The sequence below is a fragment of the Melozone crissalis genome, unplaced genomic scaffold (assembly GCF_028551555.1).
Source record: "Melozone crissalis strain CALT ecotype California unplaced genomic scaffold, PUWL_Pcris_2 ptg000041l_1, whole genome shotgun sequence".
Classification (NCBI taxonomy): Eukaryota; Metazoa; Chordata; class Aves; order Passeriformes; family Passerellidae; genus Melozone; species Melozone crissalis.
In genome coordinates, this window is record NW_026535819.1 from 4,385,166 (window position 1) to 4,410,056 (window position 24,891).

The 24,891-nt window shown below is 40.1% G+C and overlaps 1 protein-coding gene across 1 annotated transcript in view; it reads left to right on the plus strand.

The window, feature by feature from the left end:
* MED27 (mediator complex subunit 27) overlaps positions 1-24,891 on the plus strand; it is an 85,173-nt gene that overhangs the window by 14,221 nt on the left and 46,061 nt on the right. Inside the window, exon 3 of the mRNA XM_054284212.1 lies at positions 18,708-18,838. Within this exon, the coding sequence (XP_054140187.1) occupies positions 18,708-18,838 (131 nt within the window). The remainder of the gene's footprint in view (positions 1-18,707; positions 18,839-24,891) is intronic.

Here is a 24,891-nt window from a genome sequence, read left to right on the forward strand (position 1 = left end):
ATATGTTTCTCTTCTGAGAAAAAACATCCCTGTGTGTTTTACCATTAGTTAGATTTTTATTCTAATGTTCCCTGCCCTACCCATCTGCTTTCAGTTGGGTTCTATTTAGAGTCTTCTCTGCAGTTGTCTCTGCACTCAGACTTAACAAGTTCTCTGCTTTGCCGTCTGCTTCAGTTTTACTCTGGAGTCAAATCTTGTATTTTCAGAATTTTCAGTGTAGCATTTTCAGTTTGCTCAGTGCCATCTTTTTTTTTTCATTTTCTTTTTTTTTTGGCTGCACTATTTGATGCTCCTTCCAAAGCTGTTTGTAGAAATATCATAGATCACGGAGCTGATCAGGTCTGTAAGCTCTCTGGTGCCTGATAAAGCACCAGCCAACCTTTCATTTCCAATTTTCTGGTTCTTTTGGGCACCCTGCATGTAATATGGAGTGAAGTTAATAACTTTTAGCTTAACAACTTGCTGTGTAGTTGACTCTGTGAACACGAGTGTGTGATGTGGATGTCCCAGAACACTTCTGGTGGGGAGGATTAAGATTTTGGGAGCAGCAGCATTGCCAAGTTTGTCATGGGACTGGAGAGATCCATCCTCCTCTTTCCTCTGGCCTTAACTTGCTGCATGAGTTTTCACAAGTGTCTTTGTTGTGCATGTCTTTTTCCATCTGTAAAGTATCTAACTATAAAATAAGGGTTGTGCTGCAGAGTGAGTGCTCAGAGAAATCTGAGGGAGATGCTGCACGTGAGCATCTTATTGCACCAAGCCCACTATGGACAAACACCATCCTGAAGTCTCTTTTGGGTTGTTTTTCCTTTTAAAGGACAATTTATCAGCTGAAATAAAACTCTCATCCAACACAACAGGAAAAAGCTTTAAAGCTTTACTTCCTAAAGAGCTGTTAAATATGTTTTCCGTTCCAAATTCAATGTTTTGCCTGGCAAATACTTTGGAGTGTTTGTAGTTTCCCTTGTATTTATTTTTTTCCCACAGTCTAAAAAAGCAGACTTGGGGCTGCATTAGGATTAAGTGAGATTAGAAACGTCTTCTTTCCATCCCTCTTGTGTGCCTCATATGGATACATCCTAATTGTATTGATATTGCATTCATCCTGCAAGAATCTAAGACCTTTAGTGTCTGCTGATGCTGCAGTTTTGATGGTGTGTTTTTCTTGCAAGTAAAATCAATTCAGACAAATCTTGGTAACTTTTACAACAAAATAAAATGACTATGCCAGGCAGGCACAGGAAGTTTTTTAAGCATGGGCATTGCTCTTAGATCACACACAGGGTTGTTCCAGCAGAATCGATTGGTTGATCTACTAGATTTAAAGGTCAACTGTAATCACATTTCAGGAAGATTGAAGAAGATATAAAATTGCTACTGTGCTTTTCTGGGTCACATACCTGCTTGTGGTGCTCTTTGCTTTTCCCCTGTACATCTTCATTTACTCAGCCAGGGCATCAATACAGAAAGGGCACAAGTCAATGCGCTCGCTTTCTGCTGTCGATGAGGGAGCTACTTAGTTGTTATTTCCTCCAAGCCAGTCCTTTCCCTCTGAAAGAGCTGAAGCACAGAGTTCACTGTACCTGATGGATTTGGAAGGAACAAATCTCTCTTCCAGGGAAGGGCTGTGAGGAGAGCTGCAGTCTGGCTGTCTTGTTAGATAATCCATGCAATTGCTTGAGCTGATGCATCCCAGGGAGGATTCTGTCCCTTCAAAGGGCAGCACAGGTGCACAGAGTCAGCAAAGCCCCTTTCAAGTGTGGGACCTTCAAAAGAACTTCTCATTGCTCCTGTTTTATGCTGCACTTGGCGTTGTACAGGTGTCCATAGAGACCAGGCAGCTTTGGAATATTCTGTTTTGTAAATATGGTGTTTCAAAGTGGTATTTCCATGTAATAGGCAACAATATCTACACACACAGGTGAATAAATTTCCTGCTAATTTTTTGCAAGAGCCCAAGTGAAACAACTGTGTTGTCGTAGAAGGTTGCATGAATTAAAAGCAGCCAGGACATGGAATATTCACCTGCTCAGGTGAAATTAATTTTCCCTGGAGAGTAAAAGAGTCTTGAAATGAAAAAGGGGTTGATGGGGAAAAATTTAGGTTGATAAACCAAAACACATTGCTGTTAAAGTTTGTTCCCTCATGAACCATATTCTTGCTATATCAATTTGATAGGACTTCATTAATGAAGTTTTTCTCTTTTCCTGTACTGATAAACTTCTGTGGATCTTCCATGGAACAAAAGAGAAGACGTTTAAAATGGAATAGACTTTATTGGCATAGGAGCTGTTCCTGAATCAGAGAGCGCAGCATTGCAGATACTTTTAGCTAATCTTCAAATAAATTTCAAAATAACTTTATGATTTTTTTTTTTTTTGTTGTGGCTAGTAAATGCATATTTGCTGATGGTCAGGCTATGAAAAGGGTTTTTTTGTGTTAGCAGAACATGGAAAGATGGTTCTCTTTGAGAGTCTCATTCCTTCAAAAAATCTGTTGTAGGTCGTGCTAACTATTTTACAAAGGTTATTTGGAGTAGAACTCTGTGAGCCTAAATGAACTCAGAGAGTACTGTCCTTAGTGCATTTTCATATGTGCTAACTTGCAAAATGCAGCAATTCCCAGATGGATGGAAATCAGGGTCTGTGGCTTTTCTCTAAGCATCCATGACCTGCTTTTAAAGCAGACATGGACATACAGCAGTGGCTGAAGGCTCTGCTTGAGTGGGCTGAGGAGACATTTATTGTGCATTTATTTAAGGTGCCCTTTTTCAGAGATTCTTGCTCTGCTGGCTGCCTAAATTCAGTCTGTGTTTTGCTTTGTCAGCCACTGTGAAGTCTGCAAAACTAATGTCTCATGTTCACTACTCTTATGGTAAAGATGGAAAGGGTTTTTTTCCTGAATAAATAATGGACCAGGGAAAGTTTTCAGAGCCTTGGATGATCAAACTGGAGCAGCAGCACGTCCTTTGTGGTTTTGTCAGTGGCTGATAAAGTCAAACATGCCTTGACTGAGTGATTTGCTTTTTCTTTTCTTGCAAGTTGCTTAAATCTATTTCTTTAACCTTTGTTGGTGTTTGTTTGTCTTCATTAAAAAAGTTCTTAGGGAAACAATGCATCTTGTAAAGGGCAGAAGTAGTTCAAGAAGGGTAGTGCAGATGTAGTTATTAATTTCATGTCTGCAGTTGGATGTCATCCTGACCAGTAGGTTAGAAAGATTCTTGCAGGAGCTTCAGAGAGGTTGAAAACAAAAATCTGTGACATGTTCATGAGGTTTTCTGGCTACAGGGAATTGTCAGGTTATAAAAGAATGCTTCTGTGTGAAAGGAAGTTTGCAAAGTCAGAAAAACCTGTCAGTGGGACTGTTAGTGTCATGTAAACTTTATGCCTATTTCTCTTCTTGTTTTTCCTTCAAATCACAGAGCTTTATATCCCTTCTTCAGTTTGGTAATTGTAGCAGCAGATGCTGTTTGGAATTGAAACAGTTTAATATATGATCCATCAGATGCCAGAATAAAATACCCATTAGAAAGGAGAAGAATAATCTTTTTGAATTATCAAAAGTGCTTGAACAAAGGTGTTTAATTAATATTTCCTTTCTTGAGAAGTGGCCACAGTCCTGGCAGGAGGGTGCTGGGACACTACACTGCAGGTTCTGTTCCAATTCTTGTACAATGTCTCAGGCTTAAGTCTGGAAAAATAAATATATCTGAAAGCATCTTCCTTAAAACGAACTTGCTTTGATTTTCTATTTGATTATTACTTTAAAGAACAATAATATTTGGTTACTCCCTGAGAGTGATGATAAACTTGTGCTTTTGAGTTTTACAAGCCTACCCCAAGTTCAGGCAGTTGTGTCCTCATGCTGAATTCTAAACCATTTGTAAAACTGTGTGCAGAGGCCTTTTACCAACATCAGCAACTGTGTCAGTGAGTTTTGATTTAAGAAAAATAATAGACAATATTCTACAGTACAACACTTGTTTTAGTGGATTCTTTTTGAATTAAAACAATCCTGTAGGTGAAACAGGAATATGTCAGCATAATCTGTAGCCGAACAGCATCACCTGTCATGGTGTGCAAGGCAAGATGATATTTTCTCTCCTAAATCCAGCTACTGAGCTTGCCCTTTAAACAACCTGATTTATCACAGGAAACTTGCAGAGGAAGAAGGATCTTATGCTTGGCTTTAAATTGAGGCTTTCACCTGTGCTCTGGTTCCACAGTGAGTATATATTTATTTTAAGAGGTTCTTACGGTCAAAGAGTTTATAATGTTTTGGCCTTTCTGAAAAGTTTTGTGCTAGATTTTTAGCTTATTTTAAGTCCTTGCATAACTGGTATATTGCTTAGTCACGATGGCCTTGAAATGCAATACTTGAAAAAAATGAGTCTGAGGTCCTTACGCATTTGTCAAGAACTCCTTCGCCCTCTCTTCCTGCGTTGATGTGTCTGTTGATGTGTTCCCTGCCATTGCCTCTGGGTTTGTCCTCAAGGCTCAAACAGGGCCATTTCCATTTGGAACCAGCTTCTTATCTCCTCCAGCACAGAGTTGGAAACTTCCTTTGGCAAATTTTGGGTTTGTTCCGTGTAAATAAATCTGCCAGCAAGAAAAGCAAACCCTACAACCCCCTCAGCTTGGTGATGCTGCCCGGTGCAGTCTGTGCCATCTCCATGGTTTTGAGCCTTCATTATGCAGCTTGCACTCCACACACTTTTTATTTAAAGCAGAGCTAAAAGTAGAACTAAATAGCTGACGTTCAGAGACGTTGGGTGTGATGCAGAATTCCTGGAGGGGGCCGGGACAGGAAGAGGAGCTGCTCTGGGTGGATGGAGCTCATTTATTTGCACAGAACTGTGTGTGCAGGACTCTTGGAAAAACTCTGGAGGAGCCCACGCTTTATCATGGAATATAGGCCAACTGTAATAAGAGCTTGTGTTTTCTTTTACTCTCGTTTACTTTTCTTTTGTTTTATCCTGTGAAATGATGGGATTTGCTTTGCTTTGCTGTTACAGCCAGGCAAACTATTGCTGCTGAGCTGTTGCAGCATCCCTGTGCTGACTGCTTTTCATGGAGCCATCTCCATATTGCAGAGCCATCTGTTTTCCTTACTGTCCAGGCATTGGGCTCAGTAGTATAAATTACTGACTGCTCCTCAGCTTTCAATTGTTCCTGTTTGTTCAGCGTGCCGCCAGCAAGGCTTCAGCTCTCCAGCACCATTTTTAAGTTTTTCTTGCTCTTTTATGTTTTTGTGAACGCCTCAGGCAAAAACTATAGTTGAGTGAATTGTCAGTTGTTCGTGTTGCTGAATTACTGGCTTGATAAAATAAACTTTGTGTTTATTTTGTGAGGTAGGTAGGTAGTGTCCTCATTAAAAAAGATTTTGTAGCTGGAGAAGTGATGGAAACAAGTTCAAAAATCCTAATTTGTGAGAAGCAGTGTCTGGCTCCCCCACCGCCCCAGTTTCCTTAAATGCACACCAGTTTGTCATATTGCTGGTGCTATGAGCTCATATAGAAAGATCCTTTTTGGTTGTGTAAGTACATGCACTGCTGAAGAGTTGAGAATACTTTTAGAAAACTTAATGCTGAATTTATCAGCTCATGTCTACTTCAAAATTGTATTTGTAATGGAAAATTCCAACTATAATGTAAGTTGCATCGGGTTTTTTTAATACAATTTCCTTTTCTGTTTTCAAGACCAAAAGATACAGGTTTGGGTTTTGTTTTCCTTTTTCTTACATGTATGATGCATTTTTACATTCCCACTTGCAGTGGTTCTCCAGTGTTCTGCACTGATAGGCACCGTGCTGTGCTCAGCTCCATAGGGAGTTTGCTCCTGGCCAGCTCAGAACTGGTGGAGAAGGAGTTACTTTGGGTTTTGAGGTGAAGAAAAGAAGAATAAGTTAGAATATAAGGTATTCTGTGGCTGTTCAGGACTGGCAAGCTTTGGAAAGTGGCAGACCGTATATATGGGATGTATTGAGGTCTTTATGGGAAGCAGTCAATAGGATGAATTTGAAACCAGTGCACAATAGGGTGGTGTTGAAATTTTGGTACCACACAAACCATGTCTAGGGAGGTCAGTGCTGTTTCCTGGAGCCAGCTGGACTTTTTGGAGTTACCCAGTTCAGGGATGGGTGTGATAACAGCTGTGAACTGGGTGATGCAGATGCAGGGAAGGAGAACCCTCTCAGAGCCTCACTGGTTCTTTCAAGGGATTAAAGAATATTGTGATGATTTTTTTTTACTTTCCTGCCTTTCATTTTTTCTTCATACTGGGGAATATTCAGAATAAAATGCCAGTAGTGTTCATTTCTTCTGTAGGGGCTTGTAGGCAGCATGGCCTTCAGCAGAGATGGGTGAAGTAATTAAAACATCACTGATAGTTGTTTATCTTAAGATTGAGGGAGAAAACACAGCCTTGGTTGAATGAAGCATTGTAGAAGCATTTTCTATTCAAATCCAATGTTATTCCCTCGCTTGTTATACTCTGGTCATTAGTGCTTTTAATTTACCTTCCAGTGAATGTGCCAGATGAGCCACTGTGAGCAGCCACATTCCTGTTTATTTTTCTGATGATGGCCATCTGAAGCAATAGATTGATGTCTGCAATTTTTACTTCATTAGTAATGAAGTCCACAGAGCAATGAGAGCAATGTGTGTTTACTTGGTGCCTTGAACTGAGCTACTGATAAACTGCTGGGCTTTGATCTGGTAGGATTTTCATAGTGATTATCAAGATACAGAAATAAGGTATGTCCAGGTTTAAATGAGGATCTGAAATGTCTGTGGGCTAGATGGGCAACATTTAAGTAGTAATTGGATTGTTGAAGAGTGCCTGCAAGACAGCCAGTGCAGGGAAAATCAAATATATGTCAGTCTCCTTTGAAATCCATGAAAAATAATAATTTCTATTTTCCTGTAGCTTTAACTGTGTCCCACAGCAACATAAAAATGCCTCAATCTCCAAGTCTTAAAACCCGGTGATAACACCAGTGCAAATTCCTGGCTAAGTAATGAATCCCAATGTTTGTAATTTCCAGAAAGTATTTTCCCAATTCTGTAGTGGCAGTCGGTGTTAGGAATCCTGTAGGGCTCGTGTGGGTGGGGACATTTTTTGCTCTGTACAGTGACAGCTGCAAGTCTGGTCTTCAGAAACCTGGGTTTGGCCCTGAGTTTGATTCTCCTTCCCCTCTGTTCCTATTTTGAGCCCAGTAAAAAGAAGCATATGTTTTCTTGCATCAGCTACCTCAGTGTTACCTTGTGAGGCATGACAAGGTCATGTGTTTGCATGGCAAAAGAGGAAATCTCAAATTGTCTTTGAGCTGTCTTAGAACTGCTTTTTTCTTGTGATCTATTAAAGATTTCCATGATGTACATGGTTAAATTTTGATTCATGTAGGTATGCATGTGTTGATGCTACAGTGCTGCTCCTGAAATTGGTACTGTTATATTATTAATATTGCAGATCATGCCAAGGAGGTGTCTTGCATTTGATACAGAACATAAGAAGGTTTGCCTACCCCATATGAAAATCTCAAATTGGAACTGAAGATGCTATAAAAATTTAAAAGGAACAAGGTCAGCCTGAAAATTGCATATTTTAAAAAGCAGAAAATCATCTATTTTTTACAGCAAATTTCCTTACCTGTTAGTACCTTTACTAATAACATTTTCAGTTATTAACACTTGAAAATTATTTTAAGCATCATTTTAATTGTAAAACTACCTAGTTACCATTTGTCTAGTGCTCATTAATATGGGGTTTTCTAGTTGAGAGATGTGAGAACTGAGCCAGGAGCATTTGGGTTCCTGTGCTCTTTCTGTATGATCAAACAAGTCAAGAAAGAAAAGATAATGGATGGGTCACCTGCTTTTTACCAACATCTACTGGGGGGAAAGTGGGTAAGAGGGTTCTTTATTATAGCAAGCAAAAAAAAATCAGTAATTGAAGATAAAAGTTTAACAAATCTGGACTGCTGCTGAGGTGGATGTTTTAAACACCTGTGGTAATTAAGCATGAGAAGAATTGGAGAGGAATAGTCTGGGACCTGCCTGAAAGTTGGTTAACTTACAATTTTTTAAACTTGATTACAGAGGATATCTGGCAGGATGTGCTTTTTTTCCAATTAGTGGCTGGTCCAGACAGAAAGTTACGATGGGCTGCTCCAGATTATTCCTTTATTTTTATAAGTGGGGATAGAGATTCCAACCTTGCCACGACCTGGTGAAAGCCTCCTCTAGCTGCTTCAAAGACTTGCTCAGCACCTGACTGCAGTCATTATCTATGGAAACTCTACTACAAACATAGTAAGTATGTAGTAAAAACATTTAGTGTTGTTAAAAATCTGAGATTTCCTCAGATCCACACCCAGCATGAATGGAATAAGAATTGTGAAGGTAAATTTAACAGTATTTGTAAAGAAGCAGAATAAAGCAGGAAAATATGGTAGAAGGCATCTGAGAGGAGAAGTGTGGGCATTGTGTGAGATGCTGCAAATAACATTCTGTGCATGAAAACGGTGCTGAGTAAATGCCTCTTCATCCATGAGATCCTGCAGGCTGTGCTTAATTTGAGGTCTGGAAAGAAGCACATAATGAAAGTCTGAATCCTTAGCACAGGCAGACTAATTTAGATTGCACAGGCATTATGAAGCATTTCCTCGTTACGGAATTCTTCATTTGTAACCTTAATTTTAATGTAATTTTTTTAGCATACCTAAAAATACATTAAAAATTACTACTTTTCTCCTCAAATACACAACGTTTCTCTGGTCAGCACAAAACCTCCCACCTCCCTGTAAAACGGTGTGTTATAAATCCCTAAATAAACACAATAAACAGCTTTTGGAGAGGATCTCTTCCTTTTGGTTCCAACAGGAGAGGAGTAAATAAAGTAATTGATGTGCCCTGTTAGCTGTGAGCAAGTTTCATGTCCAAGTTTCGTGTGGTGTCTTTCCTTTGGCATGCACAGAGAAGCAGAGGATTTTAGCACCTCGCCCACAGCATCCACCTCCTGACAGCAAAACTTGTCAATAGAGAAGCATTCAGCACTTCATTATTTCTACAACCTGAGCACATTTGCAAATTAATTGATGTGTGGGAGGAAAGGCATCTGCTATTGTAGAAGCCCTTAACTGTTGCAGCAAAACTAGAAATAAACTGGTTAGCTGTAGTGAGCTGATATGCTGCTGCAGGTGTTGGAGCCTCTAAAGTGGATCTTGTCCTTTTTTCTTTTTGTTTTTGGTATTAAAAAAACCCTCAGACAACCCAAACTTCTCACTGAATTGTGACCAGCATAGTAAAGGTAATACCTTGTATACTTCTATATGGTTGCTGGTAAGTAATTTCATATTTCTTGCTGGCTCAGCACCAAAAGAGAGTTTTAATTAGGCCTGTAATGAATGACTGGGAGCGTTTTAAAGGCTATTAATCTTGTGGTGTAATTGAGTTAATTATAATATCATTATAAGCTCCCATGAAAATAGGATGAAGTGTATTCCATTTGTTTTACTCTTTAAGTTATTTCTGAGGTCCCCCAGCTTCATCTCAAATGCTCCCACTGCAAGTCTCCAACAGAGAAAACTGTAAAAGCATTTAATGTGTCACTGCACCAAACCTTCTGCTGTGCATCATCCCAGTCCTGGGCTCTCTGAGCTGCCCCTTTTCTGTAGCTGCAGGTATCTCCTTGCAGTGCAGAATGCCTTTAATTTGCATTTCCCAGAGTAGTATTTCCTTGTTTTTCTGGTTTGCTATCAGTAACTCACCCGAGTGTGGCAGATGAGAGTAAGAATATGTGATCTATTTTCAGAAATAAAGATTACAGCAGCTTTCGAACTGTTACTCTTTGTGCTGTGGCAAAAAAATGTGTAGCAAAAGAGGTGTTTTTTTGCAAGGCATATGGCTCTTCACTCGTTCAGACTACTGTAAGTTTGGGATTTCGTTGTAAAACATCTCTGCGCTTTTTGCACTCTCTAGTCAGAGTGTGACATCTCCAACAGATGGACACATAAACTTTCCATAATCCACTTCTTTCCTTTCAGAAGAAGAGATGAGATTCTCATCTGTAAAATTTGTTGAGGGAAACCTAATCTGTTGAAATCTGTTGTGTGCATAGATGTGGGGATGTGAAGATGTGATGGATACACAGCTCAGCACTGGATTTCTGGGGCTCTCTGCAGTACAAAGCCCTGTTTTTGTACTTCAAACCCCCTTAGAGCATTGGCCAGGGAGGTTCAGGTTGGACATGAGGAAGGATTTCTCCACAGAAAAGCTGCTCAGACATTGGAAAGGGCTGATCAGGAAAGTGCAATCACCATCCCTGGACATGGTACTCAGTGCTCTGGTCTAGTTGTCACCAGATTTTGGCTGATAACTCTATACTGTTTGCTTTTTGCAGCCCTGCATTATCAGGATTGTCTTGGTTTAATGGTTTTAAACTCTACAGTCAAGAGTTTCCAACCCTTACCCTGCTGGGATGGCAGAAGTACCTTTTTTCTTTCAGGAACTTTGCTGGTCACAGTTTTGTGTTTTCCATCCTCTTGACTATAACAGATTTTGTAAATAGTTTAGAAATGCCATCTTGTGATGTATGGGCCTCTTTAACATTTCTTTGATTTATGTGCACTATGCTGGAAAAAAGCAGAGGAAGCATATTATTCTGGAAAAGAATGTTGCCAGTCTTCCATTTGTTCAGTCTTAGTTAAAAGCTACACTTTTATCAATCAAACCTGATAGATTCTTTTTGCATTCCCAAAAACATTCATAACTTAATTCTTTGATGTCTGAAGAGGTAATTTGCCTAAGACTTTTATAAATGTCTACTGATTTTTTGGATGTCTTACTTGAAATAGCTTTTAATCAGATTTTTCAGAATTTCCAGACACCTGGGGTGATTCCAGGGTTTGTCTCTGTAAAAGTCTCTGGTGTTACATGGGAAGGATGAGAGTTAAAACCTCTTAGTTTAATTAGTGATAATAATGATCTTAAATTTAAGATTTGCTCTTATTTGTGGATGAATATTTTCTGTGGGTTACTTCATAGTGTCTAGAAAAGATGGATAAGTCAATCTGGTCATGAATATCCTGCAGCTGTTGTAGGAATAGGGGAATAGGCCTCTTGCATTCTGTTCCAGAAGTCTCCAGCTTCAAGCTTTAATTGCTTGTCACTGGCAGGCTGGAAATCAGCATCCCCTGCAGCCTTGCTTCAGGATGCCTGCTGGATGTAAAGAAAGATATTAGCAAAAGTAACCATTTAAGGAAGAATTAGCTCCTAATTTGGCAACTTCAGCTCAGTTTAAACAATATTCCTTCAGCCCTTTCTGCTGTGCTGGTACAGTGGGGTGGTCACAGAAGAGAGTGGTGATGTCTGGTGTAGCTTGGCAGAGCCTTGGGATGGAGCCCGGAGTTGTGATCTTCCAATTTCCCCTTCAGGAAAGGCACAGGAGACTGAGGAAAGCCCTCAGCTGGGCTGTTGTCAGCCATTAGTATGGGTATCTGCCTAAAGTCTAAAGATATTGTGCATTTTAATTATTGTGCAAGTCACCAAAGCTAAGGAAAGGCATTCAGCAGAAGTTAAAATAATTAAATTGAATGAGTTAGGGAAAGAATAAATCAGCACAAGTACTGAGTGTTGTTATTACTGTTCCACTGCTTACCCACTAATGGATTTCCCTCATCTCTGCTTTGCCTGTCTCCCCTTTGTCTGATTGTGCACTGTACTGGTTGGATTTACATAACCTGTACCGTGTAGAAATTTTATTGAAGAGTATTAATTTCTTGATTTGTCTGTAAAGCACTTTGTTTGCTGTGGTAAATGCCCCCTCAGAGCTGCAAATCCTGGCAGGGTGCTGGACACTTTGGGGAATGTTTCTGTACCTGATTGCAGCCCTTTATTCTGCCATTTGAGCTTTATCTTCCCATTCCTTGTGTAAGCACCTGAGCACGCCCTGTCACAGAGGCAGCAGGTCATCCTTCATACTGACACAGCTGCCACCTGAGCCCCTGACACCAAAGATTTAGTCTTGGGCTTTAGAAAATACTAATTTTAGCAGGAGAGCAGTGTCTCCAGAGTCCTGGTGGCTGTTTAAGGGAGCACAGGGCTCTGGGGGAAGGCAGTAATTGTGTCCTTATCTTGGAGTTTAATGATGACTTTCCCCTGCTACAGATTGTTTGTCCTATACAATGATAATGCTTCTGTCAAAAAGGAATTAGGATTTTCTGTCAGCTATTGATCATGTGCACTTCTTGGGTCTTTAGACTTTAATGAAGTCCATTAAAGGAGCACACAATTGTGAATACACCTCACAGAGTGACATGAGACCATTTACCTATTCTGGAAAACCTCTGTACCCACCACCTGCCTTCAGGGTTACTCAAAAATAACCTGCTGCTGCTGTTTGTTACTGCACCTGGGTTTATTTTGTAATTTACATGCAGAACACAATGTAATAATTCTACTTTGCTTTTTGTAATTCTGTTATGTGTTCATGTTGTAGCTGCATATGCAGGGAAATAAATGCCAGTTCATTTAGTTATCTTTCAGTAAATATGTATGTTCAAACCCTTCAGAATACCTGGAGGTATAAACATTTGAAGCATAAAATACAGTTATTCTTCTAAAGAGTGCATAAAGTAGCTTGTAACCCCAGATTATGATTACTCTGCCTCTTTATCCATTTTCAACACTAGATCCCTTTCAAATCCATCCTGATGGCTGTGTAGTGTCCCTTCATGTTGACATTATCTGAAAAGCAAGAATATATCACTTCTGTAGCTCTTAAATGGGTTCCAGAACATTTTTTAAAAGGTGGAGGAGGAGGAGTGGCTTTTGCAGGGACTTTGAACAGTGCTGGTCATTTTATTGGCAGCAAGGATGCAGATGCTGAAGTTTTGACCAATTCCTTGAAGAAAGTGCCGTGAGATTTGCTATCTCTGCATGGTTAAAAGCCAAAGACTTGCAAGCAGTATTGGAGTGAGGGAGCATTCATCAGCAGTCATTCATCAGCAGAACCTCTGTGTTTTCAAAAGAAAAGTAGGAAGAACACACTTTAGGGCTGAAATCTGACACTAATTAAAACAGCACTCTCAGCAAAAATAGGAATTCAGAGACAATGGAATAAAACCTGTAGCAAAAACAAGGCATTAAAAGAAACAGGGATGTATATCAATGCATTTCCTACTATTGTGTCATTATAGATAGAAATAAATAAAAATGTCTCAGCTTGTTTTTGAACTCCCTAGGTCAGGGAGGGAGGGAGGAGAGAGCCCTAAGGGAGAACCCCTCTGCAGGGTGATGTTCCCAGCCTGCTCCATATCCCAGTTTATTGACCTGGCATCTCACAGCCCAGGCATGAGAGGGGACAATAAGAGAAGTGTGAGCTCATAATTGTCACATTTTAGTCAGATCAGGGTGTTTGGCAAAAGGGGCAATAACTTCCACAGGGATTTAAAAAAGAATGGGATGGGAGCAGCCTTTGTTCCTCTCATGGATAGATGTTTCTTGCTTAAATGTTGTTGTAAACTGGAAAGAGGGCATAAATGCTTTTTAAAAAATAGAATAAAATGTCCTAATTAAATAGTAAAATAGAGCAAAGACATGCTGTCTAGTTTTTCTGTTAATTGAAAAGCCTGCAACCCAGCTCAACAAGAGGAAAACCAATGAGTAAAGAAATTGGAGACTCTCCTTTTGGCTTATTGATGCTGTTTTGGTCAAGTCAAGAATTCAGCTGTCCTGAAATGATCAAACGTTGTTGGGAGAAAAAGAGAATTTCCAAACAGGCCTCATTATCTGAAAAAAGCTTAAAAATATCAATTAAGGTAGTATAATTTCTCTCTTGCCTGCTTTACTCTGCAGAGATGAAACTGTGGGAGTGTCCTGCTTGCTTGTTGGTTGCTCTTTCAAAAGAGCAAGTAGAGTTTTATCATAATAAACAAATCCCTTTTCATCTGCAAGGGAGAAGTTGTTTAATGATGAGGGGCAGAGCACTGTGCATCCTAAAGGAGGCAAATGTGCATCCCCAGGATTACAGTGAGTTTCTGTCAGCCACCTCTCTAAAAGGCATTCCTTGGAGGAATGGAAATAAACTTTACGTTATCTGGATCTGAGAAAACGCTTTTCTGTTTATATATATGATCACTAAGGATTTACATAAGAATGGAATAATAAATAACAGGGTAATGTGATTACAAAGAAAATTATTCTTCTGATTTCACTTTTAAAGTGTTGGTGCTTAGAAAGCTTTAATTAATAGCAAAATGTAAATGTAATGTGCAGCTGTAGCTGATGTGATCAGTTGCTAATGCTCCAATTGATTGCTTTTTTTCTTTTTTTTTTCCTTGATTCTTACCTTCTTTCAACCAATTTTTGCAACTTTGGATGGCCTTGTCAGTAAGTGCAGTGTGCTCACTTGTTTGGGCAGCAGTCAGCACATGCAAAATCTCCAGCCCATGAATTATTTAAACTCAAGACCTCTAGACCCAGCTTGATTCTAATGATGAAGCTTTAGTTTTCAAAGTTTTAAATGAGCACTGTGCCCATGTTTGTGGTTTCATAACATTCACTGCAAAGTAACCCTACAGGCTAAGATGGAAAGCTGTCACAATATGGTCAGTGCTGCTCAGCTGAACAAAGGGACCTTTCCTGCAGGGTTCTGGCTATAACAGAAGTTTTCTGTCTGCTCCAAATCTTAAAGATCATCTGCACAAGACAGGATTTTTGGGGGATGTAGAGATTCTTTTTGATTATTTTCATTGTTACCTTATTTCTGGTAAGAAGGGTCACTGGAGTAGAGTAAGGAAAAGATATGTGATTAAGTTCTTTAAAAATATTAATGCTTTCAGTGCTGAATCAGATCTGTAATTCTTTAATACACCTTTTTTTGTTTAAATAGTTCCTGTGAAAGCCAAAGACATCTTATGTAGATGAAGAAATTGCCCTCCTTACAATTCAGCTGTGAGAAAAGTAACTCCCAAGTGCTTTCACTGTTGATGCTTTTCACTTAGTGAGGAAGATTAAGAGCTGTTAATACAGAAATATAGTTTTAATATACTCATGAGCACTGAAAATGTGAAATATTAGTGATAGCATTTTGTGCTAGAAAATCTAGCCATGTGGCCATTAACGTAGAAAAATAATTAATCTTTAAAAGGTAATTTAAAGTAATCCAAGTTCTGTTTCTATTTAGCATCATGTAAAGCCTTTGTATGTATTGAAGTGTTACTTTCATTACCTTTCCTACATTCCTAAGCAGAATTCACACATCTGCTTGGAACTGCAGTTTTTAGAAAAATATCAGCTATCATGAGATTCATCATAAACCTGTACAAGTTGGCACTGGGGTTTATCCTGGCTGCTAAATGTTGTAAATTGATTTTGTTGTTGCTGGTTTTGATTTCTTGCTTTTCTGAAATAGATTTTCTGTTTCATCTGCATGTATTGGGGAAAACGGATCAATTTTATTGATATTATACAGAAAAATATTTCATTAGGGAAAGCTTAACCTCACACAAGCCAGGTGGAATTCCCCAAAGCTGGAAAACATGGGTGCTTGCAGTAGTGATGGGGAATTCCTTTGCAGCTGATAGGGGAATGATTTGCACGACTGCCTGGTGCAGTGCTCAATTCAGTGAGTATTCACCACTGGGCACAGGGGCCAGGAGCAGAGGGGAGGTTGTGGGGGACGTTGTGGGGAACGCTGTGGGGAACGTTGTGGGGAGCGCTGTGGGGAACGCTGTGGGGAACGTTGTGGGGAACGCTGTGGGGAGCGCTGTGGGGAACGCTGTGGGGAACGCTGTGGGGAGCGCTGTGGGGAGCGCTGTGGGGAACGCTGTGGGGAGCGCTGTGGGGAGCGCTGTGGGGAACGCTGTGGGGAACGCTGTGGGGAACGTTGTGGGGAACGCTGTGGGGAGCGCTGTGGGGAACGCTGTGGGGAGCGCTGTGGGGAACGCTGTGGGGAGCGCTGTGGGGAACGTTGTGGGGAACGCTGTGGGGAACGCTGTGGGGAACGCTGTGGGGAGCGCTGTGGGGAACGCTGTGGGGAGCGCTGTGGGGAACGCTGTGGGGAACGTTGTGGGGAGCGCTGTGGGGAACGCTGTGGGGAACGCTGTGGGGAACGCTGTGGGGAACGTTGTTGGGAATGCCCTGGGTAGGGCAGGTTTGACCATTGGCGTTTCCGCAATTTTTGGCCGTGGGGCCTCAAACCCCCCAGAGGTGCTGGAACACAGCAGCGCTGCTGCTCCAACCCAAGCTCTGTCACCTCCTGTCTCCATGTGCCCACAACCTTCTCCCCATATTCTTGCAGCCACCAGCATTCCCTGGATTCAGGACTCCTTGAGCTTCTGTGTGCTCATTAACCCCAAACAGGATTTGTGTCCCATGAGCTCCTCTCAGCCTCCCTGCCTGAGCCTTTTAGCACCCACAGCATCCTCTGACAGTGCATTTCAGCACTTTTCCCTAAAGTGGAGAGAATGTGTTTGGAAATGGCATTCTCTTGTTAGTAAGCAAAAATTTGCTGGGGGGGTTGGTGTGTTTTTAGCTGACATTTCTCTCATGGTTGGTGCTGGCAGACAAAGGTGTTGATTTTGTAAGAAGAAAAGGGAACTGAATGGTTCCTGTATTTTCTATCCATCAGACCATGAATCCCCTGGCCATAGTTCTGATACCTGTGGTCCTGCTTTGGCACTATTTTCAGTCTTGCTTCTGCTCCTCAGAAAAATGATTAAGAAACAATTTCCTGGTCCCTTCAGTGAACACCCCCTGTCCCCAAAAAGGAGAGCACTCTGTGCAGTACAGTGTGATGCTTTAATAATGTATAAATCAAGCTGGACAGAAGCTGCCTGTCAGTTTTATTAACTTTGACCTTTTCTCCCATTATAAAGATGGTTTGGTAAATATTTAATGGCCCTTACAGGTTTTGACAGTTGGACCTGCATTCCTAAGAGCAAAGGTAGATTAGGGAGAAATACTTATAATTAATAAAAATAACTTAATCACTTGGGAGTCAGTCTTGAAGGAAAAAATTTTGGTTTAGAATCTGTTTCTTTTTTTATTCCTTTAGTAGCTTTTTGGTTATTTTTTTAATGCCTGACCACTAAATGTCACTAGCTGGGAGGTTATGAAATGTTTTTAAGAGGTTACCTTTAAAATCCATCTCTGATTAGTATCAGTGATTACCTCCATCTCTGAGCAAGTGTCCAAATGATGTTGTTTACCTGAAACACCTGCACAGGGCACATCAGTGGATGGTGTCACCAGCACAAAAAGATACAGAAAGGAAAAGGAAAGGCATATTCCTGGAGTCAACAGGCTCTTCTGCCAGAGCTGTCTTTGCCTTTAATTCCCTGCATATTGCACTCCCTGCACATTCAGGTAGTGAAGATTGAAAACTAAGCCCTGACACTGAAACATGGCCTTTCAAACAGGGACCCTCCATCGCTCTCATTGATTTTTTTTCATTTCAGAAAACTGTCGGAAAAAAACAAATTTGAGCAGAATCCATTGGTTGGGGCAGTAAAATCCCCCCCTTCCCTGGCAGAGCACAGCTCCCTTCCCATTAGCAATGTGATGTGTCTTCATGTTGTGCCAGGCTGAGCTCACGTGGCGCAGCAGCCAAGGGAACCCAGAACCTGTTAAAAATCCTTCTGGATGTGCTGAGCAGGGACATCTGAGTCCAGCTGGTTCAGGGCATTGCTCCCCTCCTGTTCACAGGTGGTTTTGGGTACATCATTCCAAGCTTTTCATCCCCCTTTTTCACTCAGCCCCTGTAGAACAGCTTGGTCTAAGACCATTTCGTTTTCTGAACATTTTAAAATCATACTTTCCTGATGAACCCATTTTTTGTGTGCAGACCATGGAGTTAGAGGGGTTAACTGTGAAACAATTCATCTTTTTCAGACCAAATCTTGAGACAGTGTAGTGAACACATAGATCCAGGTACTGGAATGATGCAGGAAATAATATTTGTCTGACAATGAATCTTCCTCCCCCTTCCAGTTCAAAATTGGGGCACTCAGAATGTAATTGGAAGTGTTCAGAGGAGAACCTGTTGCACTTGGAGGTGGTTGCAGGACAGGCAGAGCCCTGTAGCTGTTCTTAAATCTGAGAGCTCAAAATCCTGCAGATTCATGTTATGTCCTTCAAAAATTTGTCTTTTATTGGCAAAGGAAAAGAGAAGTTTTGAGGAGAAAGCTGCTGAATGTGAATTGTTCTGCAGTGCTATGGAGATGTGCAAGCAGGTATTTTAAAAACAAGATTTTTCTTTACAGTGATAGAAACTCCTTTGCAAATGTTTTGTGGTTTTATGTTTAAGAAGAAAAAGATGAGTGTTATTTCTAAAAAGCTGGTTTATATTGTGAAAAGGTTGCATCTGTCTTCCTCTTATCTTCTTCCTAAAGAGAGAATGTTTATTCCCTAGAGAGGAGAAACAGTGTCAATGTTTAGAAGCAAGCCCAAGTTTCAAGAGACGTAGACTTGAGAGGAAGTCCTTGATTCACCATCCTACTTGCCCTAATGCTCCCATTTCACAGCAGACTTTTCCCATGTGCTTTTGTCCTTATTGTCTTCCACCCAGCAATATATCTGAAATACCACACACCAACTTCCTGACTGGCTGTAATTTGAATCGGGTGCCACAGGTAGCAGAGCTCTGACACAGACAGAGTACTGCAGAGGTGTGTATTTTAATATATATATGTTTTTTCTTATCCAGTTGCAGTACCATGCTGGGCTGGCATCTGGCCTTTTGAATCAGCAGTCTCTGAAACGTTCGGCCAACCAGATGGGAGTCTCTGCAAAGCGCAGACCCAAAGCCCAGCCAACAACTCTTGTCCTGCCTCCTCAGTAAGTAATGGAATATTTGGAAGAGTTTCCATGCTTGGGGGGGGTGAAATATTTCTTATTAACTTATTGGTTTTTTCGTTTAATTGTCAATCATAATAATAATTTCAGTCATCGTAATAAGCGACCTCGTGCTTGCGTTTTTGTTCCGTACACATTCTCTTTGTAGCAGGTCATTAAAAAACTTTTTGCAACACGAGCTTGTCATTGAGGAATGATGTTCACCTGATTGTTATGACTTGGAGCTTCAAGCAGGACTTTTCTGAAGGTCCTAAAAGACTGAAGCCAAAAAGTCTTTGGTGTGAGTACTTTCTCGGCAAACGTCTGTTCCGACTCCATCTGTTCACCATATGTTAATTTTGCATCGGATCTGAACCTCTTTTACAGGTGACAAGCAATTATGAGGACACTTAGAAACTGTTTGAGGACAGAGAGTATCAACACTTTGAGCAGCCTGTGTGTAGTGATGCCAGAAACACAGAGATGTGCACAACAAAGCTTATAAATTAATAAACTACCTGAAATATATTTAGTTACATGTAAGAAAATGATTATTATGTAGGAAATGAAGTGCTAAGCAATTGTTCATTGTGCTCAGCATCCTTGTAGTTTGTGGAAACTGCCTGCTTTTCTTCACAAAACAAGAGTCACTGATGTATAAACACTGTGCTACCAAAAACCTTGTAGCTGTAATAATAAAAGTCCCTGTTGTCACCAGATTTCACAGGTCAACATTTAGAGGGTTTCTTCTTACAGGAAATGTGAAAAAAATCAGAGTCAACAGAGCTTTCCCCTTGTATATTAACTTTAAAGTGCTGGTAATCCAAGAATCCATAAAATGCTCTATTGTTTTACCAATATATCAGCCAAAGGAGAATGGTTTGGAGGGGACTCCAGCAGTAGTTTCAAAACCAGATGTTGTTTCTCTGAGATGTGGGATGGAACAGGAGTATCTTGTGACAAACTGGCTGGTTAGTTTTCCTTCTTTGTTGGGGTATCTGGAACATCAAATGGATTTCCTTCTCCAGGAAGTCTATAAACTGGAATACTGATGTATCAATTAACACAGGTTTTTCAAAGGTCTTAAGGTATTTTTTTCTTTTATTTCTTAATCGTGGCATCTCTAATTACTAGATATGTGTATAAAGAGCTAACTTGTACTTTTGCATAGAAAAATCTGTTCCTTAACAGCTGCAGCTGTATAAATCTTAATGTGAGATACATAATATACATATTTAAAGGTATTATATGTCTTGTTATCTGTAGATGATTTTCCTTCAGTGGTGCATTTACCTAGGATCTGCAGATAGACTGAAATTTTAGTGTGGTAGCTAAACTTTAAGCAGTAGTTGAATTATGTTTCAGTATCTTATTACCTCTTCCAGCATTATTCACAGGGAAAATGTGTTTCTGCTGAGCTGGCCCTTTATCTGTCACTGGTTGCCTCCTCTCTGGCTCCTCTCTGACCTTTCCATATTTGTTCTTCTTTGCTATCTCAGTGTCTTAAGAGAATAATAGTGATATTAAGGCAAATCAAATACCTGTTGGGCTCAGTATCTTGTTTCCAGCACAGGACAGAAGGAGATTATGAAAAGACTTATTGAAATAGGCTTATGAAAAGTATTTAGAAGGAAGAAAAAAAAAAGGTGTGACAAATGGATTTTAATATCTTGATTTTGCTGTAGTTTCATGCAAATAGTGATGAATCATGCCGTGGGTTTTTTTCCCTTCATACTTTATAAAATGCAAAAGAAGAAAACATCCAGATGCAAAACTACAGATCTCCTTGAAAGGGCATCCTGCATCCTAATATTCCCATGGCAATTCAAGGATTTTTTTTTTAAGCTTTATTAATTCATCAAGAAAGGGATAACTATTTCTTGGTCTATTTTTGCTTTGATGTATGCTATTAAAATTAAGTTCAGTGACAAGTCATTGGGCTGAGTAACAATGAGTCAAGTGTTTATTAAATGTTGTTCAGAGCAGCTATATTATCTTGAGCTTTTCTTAAACAGAAGGAGTTGAAACCAGCTGTATGCCAAAATGTCATTTCAGGAGAGCAGGTTGGAGTGAATATCAACACTGCAGTAAATCCTCTCTGCCAGCAAAGGAGTGCAGGAAACACTTGCTCAGGAGGTATCAGAGGTGATGATTTGGGCAAAGAATCTCCTAAAACAAATTTATTTATATGGAGATTTTGCACATGGCTGGTTTACTAGTAAACATGTCTGTATTTGAGTTACAGGTGTTATTAGAGGGCAGGTTACTATCTGTTTATTTATGGTCCTGTTCCCTGAAGAAACTGCATGAGTAACTTTTGCAATTGCACTTCACGTTCTCCATGGCAGTGGTGCAAGCTGAGCAATTTTCTTGTTCATCCAGTCTTTGATCTGTGCTGCTGGGGTGAGACTTGGGTTGTATTCCACAAACTAAAACTTCCCAAATGGTGTTTCATCTCATAAAAGCAGAAAAATCAAGTTTTGTTCAATTCACTGTTCACTTGAGCCTTCAGTCTCTATCCCTGCTCTGCTTTTCTTCTTTGCCCTCCAAAATGCCATTTTTTTAAAGAAACCAATCAAGCAAAGCAAACCCAGGCCTGTCTTGGAGGCTCAGCCAGTTCTTCCTATTTTATGCTCACAGCAGGAGCTGGAGAAAGGGTTTTGGTGATGGCAAAAGTGATTCTTGGCAGGTCCTCACCCCTTTTCCTCCCCAGCCTCAGGCCATCCTCTGATGTGCTTTGGTTTGGAGGTAAGAGCCTCTAATTCTTCACTAGTAAATATCTGAAACAGAGCAACAATTTTGAATCCAAAAGGTGGTTTTGAAAATGGCAGTTCTCTGCCCTATGAGGAAAATCTGCATTTTCTCCCTGTTTATTTGAGGACTTGCAAGGGTGCTGAGCAGTTTTGAAGAGCGGCCTTTTGGCGTTGGGTTTTGCTTTTCAGTATTGGTTTTCCCTGGCTCTGAAAGCGTAGAAAGGAAGCCTGGATTGATGTGTGTCTCATTCCCAGCCAAATGATGTGTGTGAGAAAATGACTAACTGCTGGCTGCTTTCTCTGCCTGCTTTGTCCCTCCTTCTGTCTTCTATTAACAAGACATCTCCCTGTACGTGCTAATGGATGCATTCCCTCACATGCCTCTCATCTGGCTGCGGGTTCCTTCCTTCTGTTCAGGAATCTCAAGGCAGTGTTTGCTGGAGTGCTGAGAGCTGTCAGCTCCTCCCAGAGCCTGGGGAAGTGTCTGTGTGCAGCCCTGCTGAAAAGCGGGGTGGCTGCTCCTGCTTGGGAATCAATAAATAAAGACAATAGGAAATGATGGTGGGGCTTTTCTTTTCCTCTTGAAGTGTAGGAATTGGTGCAGTTAATTAATCTGGTATTATTTTGCTTGGCACCACAAATTTGCAGTTAGGAAGTTGTCCCTGAGACCCTGATGCAGCAGAATTCTCTGGGGAGTGCTGAGAGCAGGGAGTCCACAGGGTAATCCTGCTGCTGGACCACTGTCACTGTAGGACACCAAAGAACACAAGTGCAAACAGCTGTTCTCAAGGGGAAGAAAAAATAAAAGTTTATTTTCTGACTCTTAACATTTATAGTTTTCTAAAAGTGACAGTGGATTGGAGGGTGGCAGTGCCACCTCTCCAACGACACTGGACGAACTAACAGTCTATCAAATTTCTCTTCCTCCATAAAAGAATGCAAAACAGTGAGTTATTTACAGAAAGTGTGTGAGAAAGCTCGCTACAAAAATGTCAACATCAGAAGGCTTAGAAAATCTTAAAAAAATCAGGTGACAGACCACCCTGCTGGGATCCCAGGGAATCTGGTGTGTCACTGTCCAGCTGGAAAACAACAGCAGTGAGCCACTGTGAGCTGGGGAAGGAGGAAAAGAGGAAGCCCAGGATGCTCTCTGTATTCTTGCAGTCTAGTTCAGTGGCACACACAAGAGTCAGTCAGTTTTAATGGGAATTTTTAGGGGTCTCAGTTGGAAACCTTGTGATTTTGATAGCTGTGTTGTGTGGGGCTTTCTCAGTGCTCCCAGAATGATCATCTGTCTTCTCTGTCTGGAAGAAAATTGCCGGAACAAGAACTTGATCACCACAGAAGGTACTGAGACTCTTGCCCTTTATGGTGCCTTTTAGGGTCATTTGTTGTCACTTTGTGGTTTTGAAGAAATAAGCACACTATAAACAATAAACAAGTGGAAGTCTTGTTCTTGTTTGACAACTTCAGGCTCAATGAACAGAGAGGTTTGAGTAAAAGAGAGTCCAGTTTCTTTGTTTTAAGGCTCTTCAACTTGTCTTGTAAACCTCTTGTGGTCTGATGTATGCCCTGACTTGACAGTGAAAATACTGTAATAGATTGAGTAAAAATCTCTGTAAATTTGTACTCCATTGCTAGGAGCACACCAGCAAAATTACTTTTTTTTTTAATAAAGGAAAAGACAGTGCTGCCCATGATACTGTTCTAGATGAATGAGCAAAAAAGAAATCTGTGGAGATAACTTTTCTTTTAGGAGATAACAAAGACTTGAGGATGTAGAGACTCTGGATGGACACTGTTTCTACTCATTATTCTGGGTGAAATTGAGGTCTCTGATCTGTTCTCTACACCTCAGGATTCATCTGGATGATTCTTCTAAAGAAAAAGGATATATTCAAAAGAAATCCATATTTTCTGCATCCTTTGGAACTGCATTACTAAAGATGCTGTATAGTGAGTGGATTCCCTAAAAAGTTAATTTCCTGGCTCAGCAGGTATTTGTTCATCTGGATTTGGAACAGAACTGTACAGATATCCCAAACTCTGTGTTTATTGGAGCTTAATTTAATACCAGCATACTTAAAGTGTTGTTCTGTCGCAGCATTAATGTCTTATCTGTTCAATGGTTCTGTCATATAATTAGTACTGTCAGATTCCATTGGGTTTCATCAAGAGCCTTCTTCAGGAAATTCAAAATTACTTTTAAGGAAGGATATAGTATTAAATTTAAAAGTTGCTGGTTTTAACAGCTATATATATATATATATATATATATACACACACACACACACACTATACACCCAGTCATCAGATGATGTGCCAGAATAAATTCTTTGGAACTTAACTTGTATAATTTATCATTTTTGCATTAAGGAAAAATCCTGAGCCCTTTGCCAAGAGTTTTTTGGAGGAAAGCATTTTTTCAGCATTTTGTTTTATAAACAGCATCTAATTGCTTCCTAAGTTCAGGGATTTTCAGTATGTAAGAAAGAGGCAGGTTTTTCTGAAGGTAATGGCAAAACATGCTTAAGCCAATAAATGTTCATAAGTTTTGTAATTTTTAAGAGAACTTGTTTAATTATGCTGTGTTAGTCCTTTCCAACCCAAATTCAGTGGTGAATCTGATTCAGTTCAGTGTGACACAAGGTGTTGGGGTGAGGTTATTTAACAGCCAGTGTTGTTATTGCAATAATTTAAAATAATAATAATAGTAGTAATAATAATAATAATAATAATAGTAATAATAATATTGCTGCAGTAATTCAGTATCAGGACTCCAAGCTTTGGGCCTCCTCCTGGAGTGTTCAAGAGTAGAAGAGTGAAGTGTGTGCCTGTATTTTCTGTTTTGAGAAAAGTCATCAGAAGTTTTGTGCAGTTCTGAAATTCTTCTTTGCCTGTACTGGCAAAGCTGCATTAAGTATCAATATTCATTAAATACCACGGAGATGATAATGTAATAAAGCAATAATCCTCAGACCCACATCTGTACTTCTCTCCAGAAGAGCTGAGGTTGAGAATATAATTAAAGATTAAAACTCTGTTTGCATTCTGGAACATGGAGATATCTTTTTGTACATGATGGGGAATTGTATTAATAAGGAGGAGATCAGTTTCCAATAACTTTCAAGACTGGGAGCTCATTTCATATCCCTGTTCATGTTTAAGTTTCTCACTGAATTCTTTAGCTTGGTTTTAGCCAGACAGTGCAACAGGAACTGTAGAAGAACATGTTGCTGAAACATGTGACCCTTTTGCTCCATAAATTAATCCCCTTTTATATGAAAAAAAAAGATGAAAAAT